This window comes from Symphalangus syndactylus, chromosome 15 (genome assembly GCF_028878055.3).
Source record: "Symphalangus syndactylus isolate Jambi chromosome 15, NHGRI_mSymSyn1-v2.1_pri, whole genome shotgun sequence".
Taxonomy (NCBI): domain Eukaryota; kingdom Metazoa; phylum Chordata; class Mammalia; order Primates; family Hylobatidae; genus Symphalangus; species Symphalangus syndactylus.
Genome location: NC_072437.2, coordinates 101,484,646 through 101,506,623, shown reverse-complemented (window position 1 = coordinate 101,506,623; position 21,978 = coordinate 101,484,646). Strand labels below are relative to the sequence as shown.

General features: G+C 41.0%; 1 protein-coding gene and 1 non-coding gene across 4 annotated transcripts in view; one reads left to right on the top strand and one right to left on the bottom strand.

Moving 5' to 3' along the window:
- The window catches only part of CCDC169 (coiled-coil domain containing 169), a 72,435-nt gene that overhangs the window by 24,008 nt on the left and 26,449 nt on the right, over nucleotides 1–21,978 (top strand). For all 3 annotated transcript variants that reach the window (XR_010115963.1, XM_055245230.2, XM_055245229.2), the window contains exons 5-6: nucleotides 19,987–20,085; nucleotides 20,285–20,338. Coding sequence is in view for 2 of the 3 variants with exons in the window: in XM_055245230.2 (XP_055101205.2) it covers nucleotides 19,987–20,085; nucleotides 20,285–20,338 (153 nt within the window). In the remaining variant the exon portion in view is untranslated. The remainder of the gene's footprint in view (nucleotides 1–19,986; nucleotides 20,086–20,284; nucleotides 20,339–21,978) is intronic.
- LOC129464308 (U6 spliceosomal RNA) lies at nucleotides 6,719–6,825 on the bottom strand. The gene has a single exon (XR_008651535.1). It is a non-coding gene; the product is annotated as a U6 spliceosomal RNA (small nuclear RNA).

The window sequence follows — 21,978 nt, the reverse complement described above, 5'->3', positions numbered from 1 at the left end:
AAATACCAGGGTGGGTTGTTAACAATCTCAAATATGATCTGTTTTAGAATTGACGGTTTTTGAGTATAAAATTATTATTTTTAAATCTAGTAGAATAGTAGAAATATTATTGAAGCAATAGTATTATTGTGCTTTAAAAAATGCAAATGCACATAATTAGAATGTTCCCCATTTTAGTCAAAACATTTTTTGCTTGTGAAACTAGTAAGTAAGGCAGTATGTGTGTGGGGCCTCCGGAAATTTTTTTATGACTATTACATCATTTGGTGTGTTCACTCTTACATGCTCCTGTCTCACAAACCCATATTCTTCCCATTTATAAAATTCCTAAAGTACTCCCACCTGACAAAATCCAATAACAAATGCAAAATTGGAAAATTGTGGGTATAATTGGTGTAAGGAAAATCATAATTTTTATTTTGGTAAAGTTGAGTTTGAATTGTGAAGAAAATGTTAAGAATAGGCACCCAGGGGCCTACTTTTATATTTGGATATGATATTTATTAGACAAGACATAATAGCTGATCATTGAAATTAATGGATAAGAAGAAATCTCAGCAGGTGAGTGATTTAAACAAATTTTGGAAGGCTCATAGCTGGAAGAATACAAATTGACTTGATAGAAGTTGAGGAAGCAACAACAGAGTGCCTGCAGAGAAGAATATCGGTGAAAATAATGCATTCACTCTTCTGACCTGCTTAGTGCTTTAGAACTTGGCAGGTACGGAAGAAGGTGGGGGTGAGAAAGGAGCTGAAAATGGGAGACAGTTGAAGATGAACACATGGAACAGTTGGTCACTGGGACCCCTCTGCCATCCCATGCAGCTGGGATACTCTCCTTCAGTTAGGAGTCTATTTTCCGGAGAAATTAAACCGCAATAGCTCTTGTACTTTGGAGTTTCAGACAGAGAAGTGTGAGTGAGATAGAGGTCTAAGAATTATGGGATCAAATGAAAATATGCAGTTTGAATAATGGAACTCTCAGCTCTCTTCTCTTGCCCTACTCCATAAACCAGCAGCTAGGATTAAACCTTATGGGGTAGGCGATTGGAGGATTCTTCAGCAAAAAACCTGAAATGCCCTTTAGAAAAGTTAGTGTGTTGATTGGGAAGAAATAGGAAGAAAAAATGAGAGAAAAATAATTTTAAAAAAATAGAAGGCCAGGCGCAGTGGCTCATGCTTGTAATCTCAGCACTTTGGGAGGCCAAGGCAGGCGGATCACAAGGTCAGGAGATCGAGACCATCCTGGCTAACACGGTGAAACCCCGTCTCTACTAAAAATACAAAAAATTAGCCAGGCATGGTGGCGGACACCTGTAGTCCCAGCTACTCGGGAGGCTGAGGCAGGAGAATGGCATGAACCTGGGAGGCGGAGCTTGCAGTGAGCCAAGATCGCGCCACTGCACTCCAGCCTGGGCGACAGAGCGAGACTCCATCTCAAAAAAAAAAAAAAAAAAATAGAAAAGTTAGTGTGGTGACCCAACAATGAACCTCACAGACTTCCCAGGACAGGAAGGTTAATTGAGGACCCTAGGTGCTGGGCTTCAAAACATTTTTACATGTGTTACTACTTTTGGATCAGGTTTATACTTCCTAAGGGCTATTCTCTGCCTATGATTAAGTGCAGTGGAGCTACTAAAGCAGACCCATTCCTGCAAAACATGGGACTCCATTGTTAGCTGACTTCGACTTAAAGTTCCCTGATGTCTTTTTTGAAAAAATTTTTATTTCAATACATTTTGGGGTACAGATGGTTTTTTTTTTTGTCACATGGATGAATTATACAGTGGTGAATTCTCAGATTTTAGTGCACCCATCACCTGAGTAGTGTACGTTGTCCCTAATGTGTAGTTTTATTATTTTTTTGTTTTATTTTTTTTTTGGTTTTTTTTTTTTTTTTTTGGTGACAGAGTCTCACTCTGTCACCCAGGCGGGTGTGCAGTGGTGCAATCTCGGCTCACTGCAACCTCTGCCTCCTGAGTTCAGGCGATTCTTTTGCCCCAGCCTCCTTAGTAGCTGGGATTACAAGTGTGCACCACCACTCCAGGCTAATTTTTTTGTATTTTTAGTAGAGATGGGGTTTCACCGTATTGGTCAGGTTGATCTTGAACTCCTGACCTCGTGATCCGCCTGCCTTGGCCTCCCAAAGTGCTGGAATTACAGGTGTGAGCCACCACGCCTGGCCACTAATGTGTAGTTTTTTTATCCCTTCCTTCCCTCCCAGCCACCCCCTTCTGGGTCTCTAAAGTTCATTATATCACTCTGTATGCTTCTGCATACTCACAGTAAAGCTCCCACTTATAAGTCAGAACATACAGTATTTGGTTTTCTACTCCTGTGTTACTTCACTTAGAATATTACCCTTTTATTCCATCCAAGTTACTGCAAAAGACATTATTTCATTCCTTTTAATGCCTGAGTAGTATTCCATGGTGTATATATAACCACATTTTCTTTATCTACTTGTTAGCTGATGGGCACTTAGGTTGGTTCCACATCTTTGCAATTATGAATTGTGCTCCTATAAACATATCTGTGCAAGTGTCTTTTTTGTATAATGACTTCTTTTTCTTTGGGTAGATATCCAGTAGTGTGATTGCTGGATCACATGGTAGATCTACTTTTAGCTCTTTAAGGAATCTCCATACTGTTTTCTATAGAGGTTGTACTAATTTACATTCTCATCAGCAGTGTATAAGCATTCCCTTTTCCCCACATCCATGCCAACATCTATTTTTTTTTGACTTTTTAATAGCCATTCTTGCAGGAGTAAGGTAGCATCTTTGTGGTTTTAGTTTACATTTCCCTGAGGATTCGTGATGTTGAGCATTTTTCCATATGTTTGTTGGCCATTTGTACATCTTCATTTGAGAAATATCTATTCATGTCCTTCGCCCACTTTTTGATGGGATTGTTTATTTCTTGCTGATTTGTTTGAGTTCCTTGTAAATTCTAGATTCTTTATCAGATGTGTGGTTTGCAAATAATTTCTCCCGTTCTGTGGGTTGTGTGCTTGCTCTGATTATTATGTCTTTTGCTGTGCAGAAGCTTTTTAGTTTAATTAGGTCTTATTTATTTATTTTTGTTTTTGTTGCATTTGCTTTTTGCATCTTAGTCATGAATTTTTTGCCTAGTCCAATGTCTATGAGAATTTTTCCAACCTTATCTTCCAGAATTTTTATACTTTCAGATCTTATATGTAAGTCTTTGATCCATCTTGAGTTGATTTTTATATAAGGTAAGAGATAGGGATCCAGTTTTATTCTTCAACATGTGGATTGCTAGTTTTCCCTGCACCATTTATTAAAAAGAGGGTCCATTCCCTAAGTTATGTTTCTGTATGCTTTGTCGAAGATCAGCTGGCTGTAAGTATTTGGTTTTATTTCTGGGTTCTCTATTCTGTTCCATTAATCTATGTGCCTGTTTTTTATACCAGTACCATGCTATTTTGGTAACTATACCCTTGTAGTATAATTTGAAGTCTGGTAATATGATGCCTCCAGAGTTGTTCTTTTTGATTAGGATTGCTTTGGCTATTTGGGCTCTTTTTTGGTTCAATATGAATTTTAGGATTTTTTTTTTTCTAATTCCATGAAAAATGATATTGGTATTTTGATGGGAATTGCATTGAATGTATACATTGCTTTGGGCAATATGATCCTTTTCACAATGATTCTTCCAATTCATGAGCATGGGATGTGTTTCCTTTTTTGTGTGTTTCATCAGTGATTTCTTTCAGCAGTGGTTTGTAGTTCTCCTTGTAGAGATCTTTCACCTGCTTTGTTAAGTATATTCCTAGTTGTTTTGTTTTGTTTTTGCAGCTATTGTAAAAGAGATTGAGTTCTTGATTTGATTCTTAGCTTGGTCATTTTGTTGTGCAGCAGTGCTACTGATTTGTGTACATTGATTTTGTAACCTGAGACTTTACTCAATTTGTTTATCAAATCTAGGAGTCTTTTGGGAAGAGTCTTTAGGATTTTCTAGGTATACGATCATGTCGTCTGAAAACAGCAATAGTTCGGATTCCTCTTTTCCAATTTGGATGCCCTTTATTTCTTTCTCTTGCCCGAATGCTCTGGCTAGGACTTCCAGAACTATATTCAATAGGAGTGGTGCAGGTAGGCATCCTTGTCTCGTTCCTGTTCTCAGGGAGAATGCTTTCAACTTCTCCCCATTCAGTATGATGTTGGCTGTGGGTTTGTCATGTGTGGTTTTTATTATTTTGAAGTAAGTCCCTTCTATGTCTAGTTTGTTGAGAGTTTTTATCACAAAATGATGCTGGATTTTGTCCAGTGCTTTTTCTGCATCTGTTGAGATGATCATATGGTTTTTATTTTTAATTCTGTTTTTTTGTGATATATCACATTTATTAACTTGCATATGTTAAATCATCCCTGCATCCCTGGAATGAAACCCACTTGATCAAGGTACATTATCTTTTTGATGTGCTGTTGATTCAGTTAGCTAGTATTTTGTTGAGGATTTCTGCCTCTATGTTCAGTAGGGAAATTGGTCTGTAGTTTTCTTTTTTTGTTGTATCCTTTCCAGGTATTATAGTATCAGGGTGATACTGGCTTCATAGAATGATTTAGGGAGGATTCCCTCTTTCTCAGTCTTTTGAAATAGTTTCAGTAGGATTGATACCAATTCTTCTTTGAATGCCTGGTAGAATTTAGCTGTGAATCCATTGGTCCTGGGTGTTTTTATTGTTGTTGGCAACTTTTAAATTACAGATTCAATTTCATTGCTTATTATTGATCTGTTCAGGGTTTCTATTTCTTCCTGATTTAACCTAGGAGGGTTGTATGTTTCCAAGAACTTATCCATTTCCTCTAGGTTTTCTAGTTTCTGTGCATAAAGGTATTCATAGCAGTCTCAAATGATTTTTTTTTTTATTTGAGTTGGAGTCTTGCTCTCTCACCCCGGCTGGAGTGCAGTGGCACAATCTCAGCTTACTGCAACCTCCACCTGCTGGTTCAAGTGATTCTCCTGCCTCAGCCTCCTGAGTAGCTGGGATTATAGGCATCCGCCACCGCGCCCGGCTAATTTTTGTATATTTAGTAGAGATGGGGTTTCACCATGTTGGCCAGGCTGGTCTTGAACTCCTGACCTCAAATGATCTGCCCACCTCAGCCTCCCAAGGTGCTGGGATTACAGGCATGAGCCACCGTGCCTGGCTTGAATGATCTTTTGTTATTTCTGTGGTGTTGGTTGTAATGTTTCCAGGATCACTTCTAATTGAGCTTATTTGGATCTTCTCTCTTCTTTTCTTGGTTAATCTAGCTAATGTTCTATTTTGTTTATTTTTTCAAAGAGCCAGATTTTTGTATCATTGATCTTTTGGGGTTTTTTGTTTGAATTTCATTTAGTTCTACTCTGATCTTGTTATTTCTTTTCTTCTTGTAGCTTTGGGTTTGGTTTGTTGTTGTTTCTCTAGCTCCTTGAGGTATGACATTAGGTTGTCAATTTGTGCTCTTCCACCCTTTTTGATATAGGCATTTAGTGCTATAAACTTTCCTCTTAGCACTGCTTTTGCTGTATACTAGAGGTTTTGATAGTTGTATCATTATTATCATTCATTTCAAAGAATTTCTAAATTTCCATCTTTATTTCATTGTTAACCCAGATGTTCAGGAGCAGATTATTTAATTTGCATGTATTTGTATAGTTCTGAGGGTTCCTTTTGGAGTTGATTTCTAGTTCTATTCCTCTGTTGTCTGAGAATATACTTGATATGATTTCAATTTTAAAAAATTTATTGAGATTTATTTTGTGGCCTATCATATGGTCTGTCTTGGAGAATGTTCCATGTGCTTATGAGAAGAATGTATACTCTGCAGTTGTTGGGAAGAATGTTCTGTAAATATCTGTTAAGTGCATTTGTTCTGGAGTGTCATTTAAGTTCATTGTTGACTTTCTGTCTCAAAGATCTGTCTAGTGCTGTCAGTGGTGTATTGAAGTCTTCCACCATTATTGTGTTGCTGTCTCATTTCTTAGATCTAGTAGTAATTTTTAAAATTTAAACATTTAAAAATGTTTTATAAATCTGTGATCTCCAGTGTTAGGTGCATATAAATTTAGAATTGAAATATCTTCTTGTTGAATTGATCCTTTTGTCATTATATAGTGACCATCTTTGCTTTTTTTTTAATGTGTTATTGCTTTGAAGTCTGTTTTGTCTGATATAAGAATAGCTACTACTGCTCACTTTTGGTTTCTATTTGCATGGAATATCTTTTTGCACCCTTTTACCTTGAGTTTATATGAATCTTTCCATGTTAGGTGAGTCTCTTGAAGACAGCAGATATTTGGTTTGTGATTTTTAAAATTCATTCTGTATTTTTTAAGCAGAGCATTTAGACCATTTACATTCAGTGTTAATATTGAGATACGAGGCACTGTTCTCTTCATCATATTAATTGTTACCTAGATAGTTTTTTTCATTGTGTTACTGTTTTATAGTCCCTGTGAGTTTTAAGGTTTCAAGAGGTTCTGTTTTGGTACTTATTGGGCTTTTGTTTCAAGGTCTAGAACTCCTTTTAGCATTTCTTATAGTGCTGGTTTGGTAGTGACAAATTCCCTCAGCATTTGTTTGTCTGAAAATGACTTTATTTCTCCTTCATTTATGAAACTTAGTTTTGCTGGATACAAAATTATTGGCTAAGAGTTACTCTGTTTAAGGAGGTTGAAGATAGGACTCTAATCTTTTCTGGCTTGTAAAAATGTGGAATTCTTCATGAATTTGTGTGTCATTCTTGCACAGGGACTATGCTAATCTTCTCTGTATCATTCTAATTTTAGTATATGTGCTGCAGAAGTGAGCACTCTTGGCTGGCTTTGCCAAACTTTTCCTAGACTACATTACAGCCTAGGACGCTTCTGCTTTCAGCCAACCTTGTCTCACTGTCCTTTACTAGGACTAAGACTTGCATTACTGTCAGACTGCTCTCCTGGCCTCCTCCTGCTCCCTCTCTATTTCCTTTTACATGGGCATATCTGATAACATGATCCTTGTACATGTAATCCCATCTTAGTGTCTGCTTCTCAGAAGACCAGGTCTAAAACTAGGAGTATGGATAGTGATACGAGAAAATAGGAGGTAATTTGTAACTGGCTCACTCACCATGTAGCAGGATCTGTTCTGATTGGTAGATGTGACAGCAATAGATCCTGGCCCAACGTGGCAGTTCACTTCATAAAGACTGCACTGATGATGATCTTGGAAAATGTCCTGTTGGAGTGGAATACTGTGGAAGAAGCCATGATGCAGGCATTTGCTGCTAAGTTGTATTGACACCCTACATAAGGATAATGAGAGGCTGAGAACTGTTAACAAGTATGTGAAACCAGAAAGCCTTGGTGGTAGCCTCATAAGAGGCCCTCTATACTAGTAGTGGAAGGGTAGACAGGGTAAAACAACAGGCTAAAGACCTAATTGTGAGAGTTGCAGAGCTCCAGAGGCATCTGAATGCTCAGCCCAGGTAGGTCTGTTATGTGAAGGGCAGGGCCCTGATAGGGATGACCAGGGATCCTGAAAACTCTGACAGGACATCTGGATAGGTGCCCCTAAGGATCTGGAGTCTACAGGTCTACCTGAACCCTCTGGGTGTGCAGAGGTGGCCCACCCTTCCCTAATAAGGGCTAGAAGAGTACCCACTGTGCTGGAAGATGCTGCGGAGGCCTCTTCCCAACAAGACAACTGGTTTCCCCCTCAGGAGCTGCACCCACCTCCTCCCCTGGCTGCCAAGCCAATTAAGAATGGTGCTGTTCAGCATCTCTAATTAAAGAAAGAAAAGCAAGAACAGAGGAGCAGGAGGCTGAGGACAGTCAGCCCAGCAGAAAGCATAATTCTTTACTCATTTCCCAGACCTGAACCAATTTCCAGAACCAGAAACTACTGACCAAAGAAGTGGCTGGATTCCTAAGAAGGGCCCTGCAATACTAGTCAAAGTTTATATTATGACAGTATCCACAGTCCTCCCAAAAGGGACCTCTGGCCATTTACACAGGTGACTGTACACTGATGAAAAGGAAATAACTAGATCTCTCAAGGATGATTGAGCACAGAGTCTGAGTTGACGTTGACTCCCAGAGCGGAAATCTATGACCAAATTTATGACCAAATTCCAAATCACAGTGGGCTCAATGTGCCCACAGACTCCCCTACCCCTGCAGTGATAATTATCTCCATCACCAAGTACATAATTGAAATAGATATACTTGACAGTTGAAAGTTACCCCCTATGGGTCCCTAATCTCTGAAGTAAAAGTTATCATGGTAGGGAAAAGACCAAAAAAAACCTTCTGAAACTGCTCCCTTCATCAGATCAAAATTGTAAATCAAAAACATCTCTTATCCCAGGGAAGACAGTAGGGATTAGTGCCATAATTAAAGACCTAAAAGATGCAAATATACTGGTGCCTAACATAGCTCTCTTTAATTTGCCAGCCTAATGGCTGCAGAAACTGGATGTCTCTTGGGGAAAAACTGTAGGCTACTGCAGACTTAAACAATTAGTAGCCTCAATTGCAGCTACTTTGCCTGATGTGATATCACTGCCAGAGCAGATTAATAAGGTTTTAGTTACAGGGTGTGCAGCCATAGATTTGGAGAATACATTCTTTTCATTTCAGTTAGAAAAGGTGATCAAAGTTTGTGACTCCTTGTTTCAACTAGAACATGAATATAGCTTGAAAGTTGTCAATCTTGTCATTACAACAAGAAAATGGTGATCAAACTGAAAATCAATGACTTTTCTTGGACCCATTAGAAAATTGAATTTGCAGGGCAAACTCCTACCCTGAAATCTGGATAAACAGACAAAAGTGGACAGTCACAATTGAGATCTGTTTACCTAAAATGAGAGCTGCTAAAATTGTAAACTGGTAGGTGCATCTAAACGGTAATTTTGATTAATTACTGGAGGAAAAATAGACAAATCCATTATGAAAGTTGGAGACTTCAACATCCCACTGTCAGTGACTGATAAATCAAGCAGGCAGTTGACCTGAACAGTGCTACCAATCAACTTGATCTAATTGACATTTATTGAATATTCCATCCAACACCACCAGAACACAGATTCTTCTCAAGCTCACATGTAACGTTCATCAAGATAGACCACATTCTGAATCCCCTATTAGATTCTCAGCTTCATGAGGACAGGGTCTGGGTTTGTAATTCTTAGTGTGCTATCCCTAGCACAATGCCTGACACATAAGAGGTGCTTCATAGGTAGTTTTTTAATAAATGAATGAATTGTAAAATTAGGCTACGAGACAAGGAATCTAGTCAGGTTGGGAATAGCAGCAAGATATAGTCTAAGTCACAAAGGAAGTACAGGTATATTAAAAATTTTTAAGCCTCAAGAGTTATAATTGCAAATTCACACCTGAAAATAACAGAAAACATCCTCTGTCATAGAGACTGCCACTTGACTAATATTCCTAAGTCCCTATTTTCATTATGTCTCTTCTTTAATAACTTGGAATAGCTCCCAGTTCTTAGACTCCTGAGCCTAACATGTTAAGCTTTCTTTATCCAGGTCCTTCCCTAGGTATCCTACTTTGTCTTTTATTTATTGCTCAAATATTTTGCTTCAGCTCTATCACTCCCATTAAATAATCATTTCTGATTCAAGCCTGTGACCAATATATAGCTCTTTCATCTCACTTTTTCCATCTAAATCCTTCTCATTTTAGGGACTCTGTAGCCCATGTTGATCAACTTCTTTTAAAAACTTCTGAAGTATTTATTGTCTATGTTTCACATTTTGGCTTTTAATCATGTATTGCCTGTAATTTTAACTGCTATTTCGAATGTACTTTTTTGGGGTATGAATTTCTAAAGTTTTGAATCTCATCTAATTCAGGTCATCTTTAATACAAAAATAATTTGTGTTCCAGAGAGTTATTTGTAAGCTAACTTCTTTTAGAACTTAGAATACATTTTCCATTAAAACTATACTAAAAAGGGTTGGATTCATTTTACATCTATAAATATATTTAACAAATTATGTAACTGATCTACGTTACTATGGTAGCCTAAACTTGGAATTCTTGGAGCAAGCGTCCATGTGGCAGAATTTTGAACTACCTCCCTCACCCCCTGATTATCCCTTCAAAAGCTCTTCATATTGAGCAGTTTATTTCATAGGACTTTAATTTTCTATAAAATGACTCAGTTTAGCTTCTTGCATATGTTTACCTTTTATTGATTTTCTTCTGGAGCAAATTTGTGTTTGGAGGAAGGGAACTGGAAACTATTCATGATACTAGTGTGTAATTAATTTTTGAAGAACAATAATACCTACCTGAGAAAAATCACCCAATTATGTTTTAACAGGGATGTTAGTCAAATATATATAGTGAGGATGTGTCATTTCTGAGGGATTTGTTTTATCATTAGAATTATTTTCAGAGACTGGAACTTGCCCTGTTTCACCTAATTATTCTCTTAATATAATTTTTAAAATTCTAATAATTGTTAAGAAGTATCTAAGAGAGAATAAAGTGTTTAGAGAAGTAGCTGTGTTTCAGGAAGGTATGAGCTCTAAAATATTTTGCAGTTTTGCTTTGTGGAGATTTAAATCAGCTGCTTCCATTTTTCTTTGAATGATTCTTTTAATAGATTTAGTGACCTAGATCATGACCAATATAATTGAGAGAATTTGACTTGCAGATTTTTTCCCTTTAATTTGCAAGAAGGTGAGAACTAATTGGAGTTATTGAAAATGATCAGTTATCAGTTGGGGATTAAATTTTAAACCAAATGACTGTATTATTGCTCTGACCTCTATCTAGCCCTTTTTTTCTCTACTTTCCTACCAATGTTTTGGGGAACTTGATTGTAAATTCAACACATACTATAGCCTCACAATTCCTTGAACGGCTTAATTCTATTAATCCCTCCCTCTCCTACTCCTTTTCAGCAACCCAGATACCATGGCCAAACCTGGGGCTTTGACATCTCCTTTGTAGAGGGCATTTTGATTTGGTTTGATCAGCATTCCCTCTGGCTTCTTCTAGGACAGAACTCACCTCCTTCTGGAAATTGTATTTTCTCCTTCTTTCAGTCATATGCTTTATACCAAAAGAGTTTTCACTGCTTTATATGTCCCCAGAGCTCATTAGTCTAGAGGTGGAGACCTTACATAGACTGGCCAACCACAGTATCTCTTAGAAAGGAGATACCCCCATCACTGATCCAGAGCTGGGCACAGAGACATAGTTCAAGAAAGCAAGCCCACTAGCTCTGGACCTATAGTTAGATGGCCCTTTTATGCACAGAGCAGAGCCCAGAACATACTTCCTAGGTAAAAATCGTTCTTTAAAGATGCTACTATGTTGGGCTATCCAGTATATACCAATCTTCACCCCTCCAGCCACCTTTATCCTTTCAGTTGGGGCAGGGGATCTTCAGGTTTTCATGATTGAAGGTTTGAGCCACAATTAAAAGCATATTTGAAGCATGACTTGAATTCCTAGGTATAGTTCAAAGCTAGTAGTACTTCTGTTTAGGTATTAGAACTAATCTTTGTGGCACATGTTAGGAGTCCAAGACTAACAGGACAGGGCCAGTAGGAGACTAGATCTAGCAGTAAATCAATATATAATGTACTTTCACACCCAGAAGGAGATGGTGGTGTTTATCATTCATCAGGTGCTGGCACAGTCATGCTGGTACAGTTCAAATAGCATTTTGTGAGAGTTGGTCAGGCTGGCCTTAGAAAATTATTTCCACTCATCTCCTTTTTGTCTAAGGATGAGATCACATACCTCCCCAAGGGCTGTGTATTTGGTAATCTGAACACTATGTGCTGAAGTGTTGGCAGAAGAGGTTTAATTGTTAACATAAGTCATTTCTGAGTGGTAGATTCAAGTTGGGTGGGGCCAAGCATTTCTGGGCAGCACTAGAGGGGTAGACAGTTATTCCTATATATGAACTTCCTGAAAAAGTTTTTGACATGTGACAGTCTCTCAGCAGGGGCACCTCTTAATGGTTTTCCCAGAGTATAAGAAAAAACTAAAAAGTGTGGGATGATTAAACAACCCAGACCTAAGCAGATTTAGAGTAAATTGGCATCTGGGTCTATTGAGCTAAAATCAACTGACGAATTTACCTGAACTCACAAATGCACTGCAATAAGTTCCAACCAGCAAGTTCCCAGTGGCATGTTTCTAATGTTCAGTTCTGTGATCACAGGGCAGGCTCTGGAGGCAAGTCTAATCATAAAGAATACAGCTTTCCTACAGAACAGGCACATGTTATCTTCTAGTGGTAGTGTGGGTTTTCTTTGCTACAGATTAGCTCTATGCCTAGCATTCTGCCTTCAACTCATATACTTTGAGCCACTAATTATGCTAGGCTGCCAGTCTTGGATATCAACCAGTTGACTGTCCAGCCAGTCCCACCTGAAAAGGATGGTAGGATTGTTTTTTTGGCCTAAAGGAGCCCTTTTGAGTGAAAAAACAAACTTCCTTCTCAGAACTGATAGATTGCCAAATTATGTTGCTGGCTGAGGCACTGTGGTAGGAAAGGTAAAACTGTCAGGAACACTTGTCAGGATGAATTGTTGCTCTTTTGAGGTTGGAAGGCATCTTGTATAATCAGCTTGCCACCAAGCAGCTGATTGATCTTGAAGGATGGCACGGTAACAGGAGCTTATGTTGTCGTCTCTTGTTGGCAGGCTAGACATTGAGCAGCAGCAGTACTAGATTAGTCTTGGTGGGAAGGAACCCATGCTGTTGAGCCAACGCAAAGTTGCCATCTCAGCCACTGTGGTTACTGTTCATGAGCTCATTGTCCACCCACTGGGGTGACCAAGAACAGAAACCAGATGCTATCTCCTGGTTAAGCCTTTGGTCCACTTGGTTTAATGCCGCTTACATAGTGGGTGCTCTCTGGTGAAAATTACTGCACAATACAGAGATTTCACCCTTGTTCCCACTTTTATAGGACCATCCACATACCTCTTTCCCAGATTTCCTCATCCCCAGTCATCAAATCAGTACAGATTTCTGCCCTCAGTGAATGTTGGCCGGGTAGAAGGATTATTAGATTCTTGAAAGCTTTTCTACATTTCTATATGTGATACCCAGGAAACCGTGCACTTCTAGGTCCTCTCTGAAAAGCTAAAACAGATGGGGGTAGGAGGCTCTTATGAAAAGTAGGATTCAGAAAAGAAAGTTCTAGAGTTTGTGAGGGATGCACTGACACACACAAAAAAGAAACAATATGATCAGGAAAAGGAGATTATTTATCAAGCCAAAGAAGTGAAAGAAGTAGAGTGGTAGAATAGGCACTAAAGGTTGGTAATCAGGAGAATCGTGAGGATATTACAGAGTAAACCAGTTGTAGAAAGTAAGACCTTAACCTAGGTACTCCTCATCACAAATAGCTGGAGTTTTTTACATAAGGGTTTGCTTACATTTATTTCACTAATACCAGGAAACTAGTGTAACTCAGATTGGAAGATAAAAATTATACATTTTAATTGTATATTTCTCTAACAATTTATAATGATGTATATGTATGGTATTATTGATGTGGATCAAGATAATTCACTACATTCCATCTTTTTATAAAAAAGGTGCCATACACTTTTTCCTATATTTGGATGCCTGTTTGATCCTGTTTCTGTAGATTTCTAAGTTAGTTTTCACCAGGAGGTAAAAATCGACTTAGAGTATACAGTTAACAATAGGACATCCTCTTTAAATGTCTTTGCCTGTACCTCTTTTGTTACAATGGTAACAATAAAATGAACACGCATATAATAATTGTTTACCCTCTGTGGCCTTTGGAGTCATTTTACCTGGGTTCACATTCCAGATCTACCATTATTAGCTGCGTGTCTTTGAGCCAGTTATGTAATCTCTATAAGCTGCAATCTTCTCAACAGTTAAATAGAAATATATTAGCCATTTCAACTGTAATAAGGATTAAATGAAATAATCTATGAAAAGCATTTAGGCCCAGGGCTCCTAGAGGCATGGAGATGGACTGGGTTGGGGCAGGCCGAGGAGGCACCACCATTGGAGCAGGCCATGCCCGAAGGCCACAAACTGCCCACCTGCCTCAGGCAGGCCTGTCAGCCACCCCTCCCCTCCCTGCACCCAGTCCCTGGCAGGGCCTGGGAGTCTGGAGAAGATGAGGAAGGAGAATAGGGTCTGGAGACAGGGAGCCTAAGGCCAACCTGCCTCTGACTTCTTGGAATTAAACCTAAAGGAAAACTTCAACCTTTGACTGGTCACGAGCCAAGTCTTTACTTCAGCCTCTGATTGGTCGTGGGCCAAGTCTTCACTTCAGCCTCCGATTGGTCGTGGGCCAAGTCTTCACTTCAGCCTCTGATTGGTCATGGGCCAAGTCTTCACTTCAGCCTCTGATTGGTCGTGGGCCAAGTCTTCACTTCAGCCTCTGATTGGTCGTGGGCCTATCCTTCATTTGCATAGAGTGTAACTCCACTTCAGCCTCTGATTGATTGCAGGCCACATCTTCAGCCTCTGGTTGGTCGTGGGCTGTCTTCATTTGCGTAGGGTGTAACCAATTTGAAACCTCTAAAGGGTGTTATCAAGTTCTTTTAGTTAGTAACCCCAGGGAACATACTCAGACCTCTTGAGCCACTTACTTAAGCCTGTTTCACTCTGTGGAGTGTCCTTTTGCTTAAATAAATGTATGTCACTGTCATCCATTGCTTTGAGCATTTTGTTCAAGTCTTTGTTCAATACACCAAGAACCTGGACAACTGGCAGTCAAGACTTTCCATCCGGTAACAATGGGAAACCAAGAAGCGCTTCCTGGGGGAGAGCTCATAATGTTCCTGAGGGAAGCCACGACAAGATGGTGGCTCTGAGGGGGAGACAGGGACCAAGTGACTCAGCTCATCGCCAGGGGGCAGGACGCTGCCTTCTAATTCCGCCATCCTGCTCTCAGCCCTCACTATCATGGCAGCTCTCACCACTTTAGTCCTGCTGCCTACATAGACCATGGTATCCGAGGGAGCAGGATCCTGGGAGTCCCTGGAGCCTGCCTTCTTGGAAAGAGCAGGCCCCAGCACAGGAACACATTTTAGATATGCCTGCAGGGAGCAGGATTCCTCTGCAGGCACTCATCCCGGCAGCTTCAGGCTCTTGGTTTTGATTGTTTTCACACCTGTGACAGATGACATGGCCAGTCACACTGTAATGTCTGGAGAAACTGTTAACGGAAAGGGGTCCCGATCCAGACTCCAAGAGAGGGTTCTTGGATCTTGCACAAAAAAGAATTAGAGGCAAATCCATAGTGTAAAGTGAAAGCAAGTTTATTAAGAAAGTAAAGGAATAAAAGAATGGACACTCCATCAGCAGAGCAGCCCCCAGGGGTGTTGGTTGGCTATTTTTGTGCTTATTTCTTGATTATGTATGCTAAAGGAGTGGATTATTCATGAGTTTTCCAAGAAAGGGGTGGGCAGTTCCTGGAAATGAGGGTTCCTTCCCTTTTTAGACTATACGGGTAACTTCCCGATGTTGCCATGGCATTTGTAAACTGTCATGGTGCAGATAGAAGTGTCTTTTAATATGCTAATACATTATAATTAGCATATAATGAGCAGTGAGGATAACCACAGGTTACTTTTGTTGCCATCTAGGGTTTTGGTGGGTTTTGCCCCATTTCTTTACTGCATCCTTTTATTGACCTGTACCTTGCGCCAACCTCCTATTTCATCCTGTGACTAAGAATGTCTAGCCTCCTGGGAATGCAGCCCAGTTGGTCTCAGCCTTATTTTACCCAGCCTCTATTCAAGATGGAGTTGCTCTAGTTCAAATGCCTCTGACAAAAACCTCTGTAGGGGAGCAGGACTCAGCAGACAGGCTGTGGCCCAGACAGCAGCTGCCAAGCTGATGGAGCCTGCACCCACCCAATTTGGCCAAAGAAGCCCCCATACTCTCCGTGAAAAAGATTTTCAGAAGCTGTTGTGTCAATAACAGTCTCAAAAGCAAAACCACCAACACTGAAGATCATTCTAGAGTCTGATTTGAAAACTAGGGTCAAATTCTGTAGAGGCTTTCAAGTGGCAAAAAAAATCACCCTAGTAGCCAGATCTACGGTCTCATCCATCACACCAGGGAAAATGTTCCATTCACCATTCCTCAGCTTCTGGTTCTGGTTTCTGAGTTCTGTCTATATTGGAGGGGTTTTAAAGCTAGAGGGACTTTACCCACTTACTCATTCACAGATCTGAATATAGAGGTCAAGAGGGGAAGTGACATGTCCTAAGTCAGAGTAGACAACAAAATAAGACACTGACTGAGCCCTTAGTGTATACTGGGCACTGGCTAGCTACTGGGGATGTGGAGGTGAAGAAAACATAGTCCCTTTTACAAGCAGCTCAATCCAGTAAGGTAGAAAGATTTTTTTTTTTTTTTTTTTTTTTTTTTTAGATGGAGTCTTGCTCTGTTGCCAGGGTGCAGTACAGTGGTGTGATCTTAACTCACTACAACCCCCGCCTCCCGGGTTCAAGCGATTCACTTGCCTCAGTCTCTCGAGTAGCTGGGACTACAGGTGCGTGCCACCACACCCAGCTAATTTTTGTATTTTTAGTAGAGACGGGGTTTCACCATGTTGGCCAGGATGGTCTCGATCTCTTGACCTCGTGATCTGCCTGCCTCAACCTCCCAAAGTGCTAGGATTACAGGCATGAGCCACCACGCCTAGCCGGTAGACAGACTCTTTGTAGGCAGGACCAGGCTTCCCTGAAGCAGAAGGAAACTTGAAATTAGAGTAATGAACCTCACCAGGGATGGGCCACCACAGTGCCCTGAGAGGATTATGTGTGGACACAGGGCTATGAGATAGCCCTGCTTTAACCTTCTAGCTGTGCTGTAGGGCTAGATGGGGCCTGGAGTGGCCTGAGCTAGGGGCTGCCATGAGCTCTTTCCACTCCCCCAAGGCATTGCATAAGTAATGTCACTTTCTGTTTGTACAGCCAAATCAAGAGCACAGTTTTCTATAACACCGGGTACCTCCCCTATCCCCAGCTCAATGGGTGGTCTACCTGGTCGTTAGGCCCTTGTTTGTGTTAAAGACAGAACACTAGTGGTCAGCTGTGGCCCACAGGCCACTGGAAAATGGAAGCAGAGCTGCAGAGCCCTCAGGAGTCAGAGAGCACCTCTGCCTGCCACACAGTGCCTACCCAGCTGCTGCTGGCCCACCTGTGGGCAGTAGTAATTAGTGATGTGCAGAATCCTGGGACTAGTGCCAGGGAACCTATGGACACTCTGGGTGATCAGACATGCGCTGCCGTGGTGGCCTTTATGGTCAGGAGATGACATGCAGTAAGAAGGGAAGAGATGGCCCAGAGGGGTTCAACCCGGGGTGAGGTCCACAGAGGGGCCAGGACCAAGCTGTGGCCGGCACCCCAGGCCCGTGGGGACCTCATATCACCCATGCTGGAGGTCAGTCCTTGATCACTCCAAAACCTCTGCTTGAGGGGTTCGAAATGAAATGAGCAGGCCTTCCCTTCAGGACGTGACTGAGTGATATGGTTTGGCTCTGTGTTCCCACCCAAATATCATCTTGAATTGTAATAATTCCCACATGTCAAGGGCGAGACCAGGTGGAGGTCATTGATTATGGGGGCTATTTCCTCCATGCTCTGTTCTCGTGATAGTGAGTTCTCACAAGATCTGATGGCTTTATAATTGTCTGGCATTTCACCTGCTTGCTCTCATTTTCTCTCCTGCCGTCCTGTGAAGAGGTGCCTTCCACCATGATTGTAAGTTTCCTGAGGCCTCCCCAGCCATGCAGAACCATGAGTCAGTTAAATCTCTTTTCTTTATAAATTACCTAGTGTAGGGTATTTCTTCATAGCAGCATGAGAACGAACTAAAACAGTGAGCTTATGAGAAAAGCGTGGAAAAACAGGCCTCCTGAACTTCCCCAAGTGACTGATGCAAATCACGTCCCTCACATTTCACAGCATGCTGGAGATCTTCAAGGGCAAACTGCAGATGATCTGAATAACAGCACTGACCATCAGCAACCTGCACAGCTGCCCAGCCAAGAAATTGCAAGATGGAAGCAACACTTGCAGGCAAAGAAGGAGAAGGAAAGGCTGGAGCAGGCCAAGACAGGAATGAAACAGCCCACATGAATATTGGAGTGAGACAACTGACCTCCCTGGCCCACACCGTGCTGAGCGCCCTGCATCTGCTCAAGGGTGGTAAGAGACTACGTGGAGGATGGGGACTTGGCAGTGAATGGGGATTGGGGAAGCAGGACATAGTGGGTCCTCTTCAGCGTCTCGGCCACAAGTTCCTCTGAAGACTGTGGATGACAATGGTAGCTTAGGTGCATCCTTCTTATTTCCTGAGGGGAAGCTGAAGAAGCAGAATGCAATTATGGGAAGAAATCCAAAGAAGGAAAGAACTCACAGGACAAGTCCAAAGTCTGATCGGCAAGCAGGCCTCTCCTTTTTTTTTTTTTTTTTTTTTTTTGATGGAGTCTTGCTCTGTCACCCAGCTTGGAGTGCAGTGGCAGAATCTTGGCTCACTGCAACCTCTGCCTCCTGGGTTCCAAGCAATTATCCTTCCTCAGCCTCCCAAGTAGCTGGGATTACAGGCATGCGCCACCATGCCAGCTAATTTTTGTATTTTTAGTACAGATAGGGTTTCGCCATGTTGGCCAGGCTGGTGTCGAACTCCTGAGCTCAAGTGATCTACCCGCCTCAGCCTCTCAAAGTGCTGGTATCACAGGTGTGAGCCGGCACGCCAGGGAGCAGGCCTTTCTGCAGGGTGCAAGGGCACAGCCTGTGGGAGAGTTCCCGAAGCTGTAGCTGATCCTCCCCACTCTATCTGAACTGCATGGAGAACACGTGATGGGGCCTCAGCAGCAGTCCATGGAGGAGGACACCTACTGCCTGGACTCCAACCAGAGGCTTCAGAAGGTGCATGAAAACTTCAACTGCTTGTATCAGACTGCTACAAGTTGTTCCAAGAACTGGCCCAAGAATTGAAGAAAGACACTTCCAGTTTTCATAGCAAGACTCTCTTCTATGAGAAAACACCTCAGGAAAGCTGGATGACCGCCTTGTCCACTGAGAGAGCACTCTGGGCACTCTGGAAAAAAAATGACCACAACAGGCAGAAGCCAGCTACCTGTGAGGCCAAGTTCCTGCCCCCACAGGGGCCAGGAAGTGCCAAAGGAACCCGGAAGTGCCAGGGCCCCCAGGAGGGAGACAGGTCACGATGTGAGGGTTTGGGTCCAAAGCACCAGCTGGTTTGATTCTGTTTTCTCTGTAGCCAGGTCCTGAATGCCCACAGCCTCAGCAGAACATCAGCCAGTGCTGCTCCTTTGAAAGCGCTTTTGATTGATCTCCTGTTAGTTTAGCTACTATTCATTAGTTGATGTTGAAATTGCCCTTACTGAAGTTTGATAGAGAGTGTTAGGCTTGTACGATACCGTTTTTCAAATAAAGATAGTTTAATATGAAAAAAAGAAAAACACTTAGTACAATACATGACATATTGTTAGGGTTCAATAAATATTGTGATTATTACTATTACTTAAAAAGTACACATCGGCCCAGTACAGTGGCTCACGCCTGTAATCCCAGCACTTTGGGAGGCTGAGGTGGGTGGATCACCTGAGGTCAGGAGTTCGAGACCAGCCTGGCCAACATGGTGAAACCACGTCTCTACTAAAAATACAAAAAATTAGCTTGGCATGATGGCAGGTGCCTGTAATCCCAGCTACTTGGGAGCCTGAGGCAGGAGAATCGCTTGGACCTGGGAGGCGGAGGTTGCAGTGAGCCAGATCACGCCATTGCACTCTAGCCTGGGTGACAGAGTGAGACTGTCTAAAAAAAAAAAAAAGTACACATCATAGAATTATGAAATCACAGAATATTAGGTATACAAGGCATTTGCTAGTGAAGAAATTGATGGTCATTTCTTACTTTGTTTAGAACATGAGTACATATAAAATTTTACTATTTATATTTTTAGGAATCCTTAAACACATTACTTAAACAGCTAGAAAAAGAAAAGAGGACTCTTGAAAGTCAAGTGAAATACTATGCACTTCAACTGCAACAAGAATCAAAGGTTTGTTTTTACTCTATACTTAGCAATTCCTTTGAAACTGCCATTATTTCTAATGTTATCTACAAACCTACTCTATAATTATCACAAAATGCTTACAAAACTATTTCCTACACTATAGAGACATACACCTTAACTTAGTCTTGCTAGTATTGCTAATCTTCTCATATGTTGGACCCTTTGCTTTTGTATCTTCACACAGGCTTACCAGAAGATCAACAATGAACGCCGTACATACCTAGCTGAAATGTCTCAGGTAACTCTTTTTTTATTTCCAAATTCTAAGTGTTTCTTCTTACTATAAATTACGTTTTTCACTTTTCTAGGTTTTGTTTTTGATTTGGGAGAGAAGCAGATGTTGGAATTAAGTTTCTAAATATGGAGGGTAGACTGGAAAATATACAACTTATATAAAAGATAAAAAGGGCTGGGCACGGTGGCTCAAGCCTGTAATCCCAGCACTTTGGGAGGCTGAGGTGGTCGGATCACGAAGTCAGGCGTTTGAAACTAGCCTGGTCAACATAGGGAAACCCTGTCTCTACTAGAAATACAAAAATTAGCTGGGCATGGTGGTGGGTGCCTGTAGTCCCAGCTACTCGGAGGTGAGGCAGGAGAATCGCTTGAACCCGGGAGGCAGAGGTTGCAGTGAGCCAAGATCACACCACTGCACTTCAGCCTGGGTGATAGAGCAAGACTCCATTTCAGAAAAACAAAAAAAAAAGTAAAAAGGACATAACCGTTTTCCAAATTAAGAGGTTATTTTTCATATTTGCTTCCTTAATTATCCTTTTAGTTTCACCCCAATCACTAGAATTCAAACAGGTAGCTGCTATCTCTGTGCTATCATGAAATTCAAGGCACTTCACTTTATAATTATGCATGGTAAGATCTTGAGAGATCAGAATTGCTGCTGGTAGAAGTGCGTACTTATAAATACAGGACAAAGAGGTGATCAGTAAGTTATGAGAGATGTTGCATCTATTTTCAAGCTATTCATTTGCCTTTCGGTTTTATTTATGATATTGTTGGTATTGTAGCGTTTTTGTTTTGAGGTTGTCAGAGCTCTTTTATTTATGATTTCTAATGTTACAGTTAAAAAGACCATCTCAATGTTTCATAGCATTCACCACATATTTTAGTATTTGTATAGCATAATGTCTGACATTTAAATATTTAATCAATATTAATCTTATTTTGGCATATGTTTTAAGATTAGGATGTAAACTCAGTTTTCAATGTGTGTTAACCAAATGGAAGTGTCCAAAGAGCAGTTGGATATATGAATCTCAAGAAACAAATAAAGATTTGAAAATTATTAACATATAAAAACTGAAGTCATTGAATGAATGAAATGCATTGGGGAGAACATACAGTGGGAAAAGAAAAATATAGTCTAGGATATTGCTCTGAAGAAGTTCAACAGTGACAGTCAAGGGAAGAAGAGCCAAAAAGAGGGTTGGAGTCCTGAAGACATAGCTAGGTCAGACAAGGAGGTAGAGGATTTTGAGGATGGGAGTGGCATGAAGAATAATCTGCTAGTCACTGATCCAGAATATCTAGAGGGATTAATGAAAGGATTGAGAGGAAGGGCATTAGGTTTGGGGATTAGAGCCAATAGGGGGATATTTAGAAAATTTTGAGAAAGTCAGTTCTATTGTGGGTAAAGGGAAGTATGTGTTGTAGTGTTGACTAAGGTAAGTAAGAAATTGAGACAAGATAGGATCAGTTCCTGTAGTCTCTTGTCTGTAAAATGGATGATTAGCTCAAACTTCATGGTCCTTGATACTGGGCTGAAGGCACTGATTCCTCCTAGAACACAGGCATCTTTATGCCTTTCCTCAGACTATGTGCTTGGAATGTGCTCCTTCTCATACATGCCAATTCCACTTCCTTCAA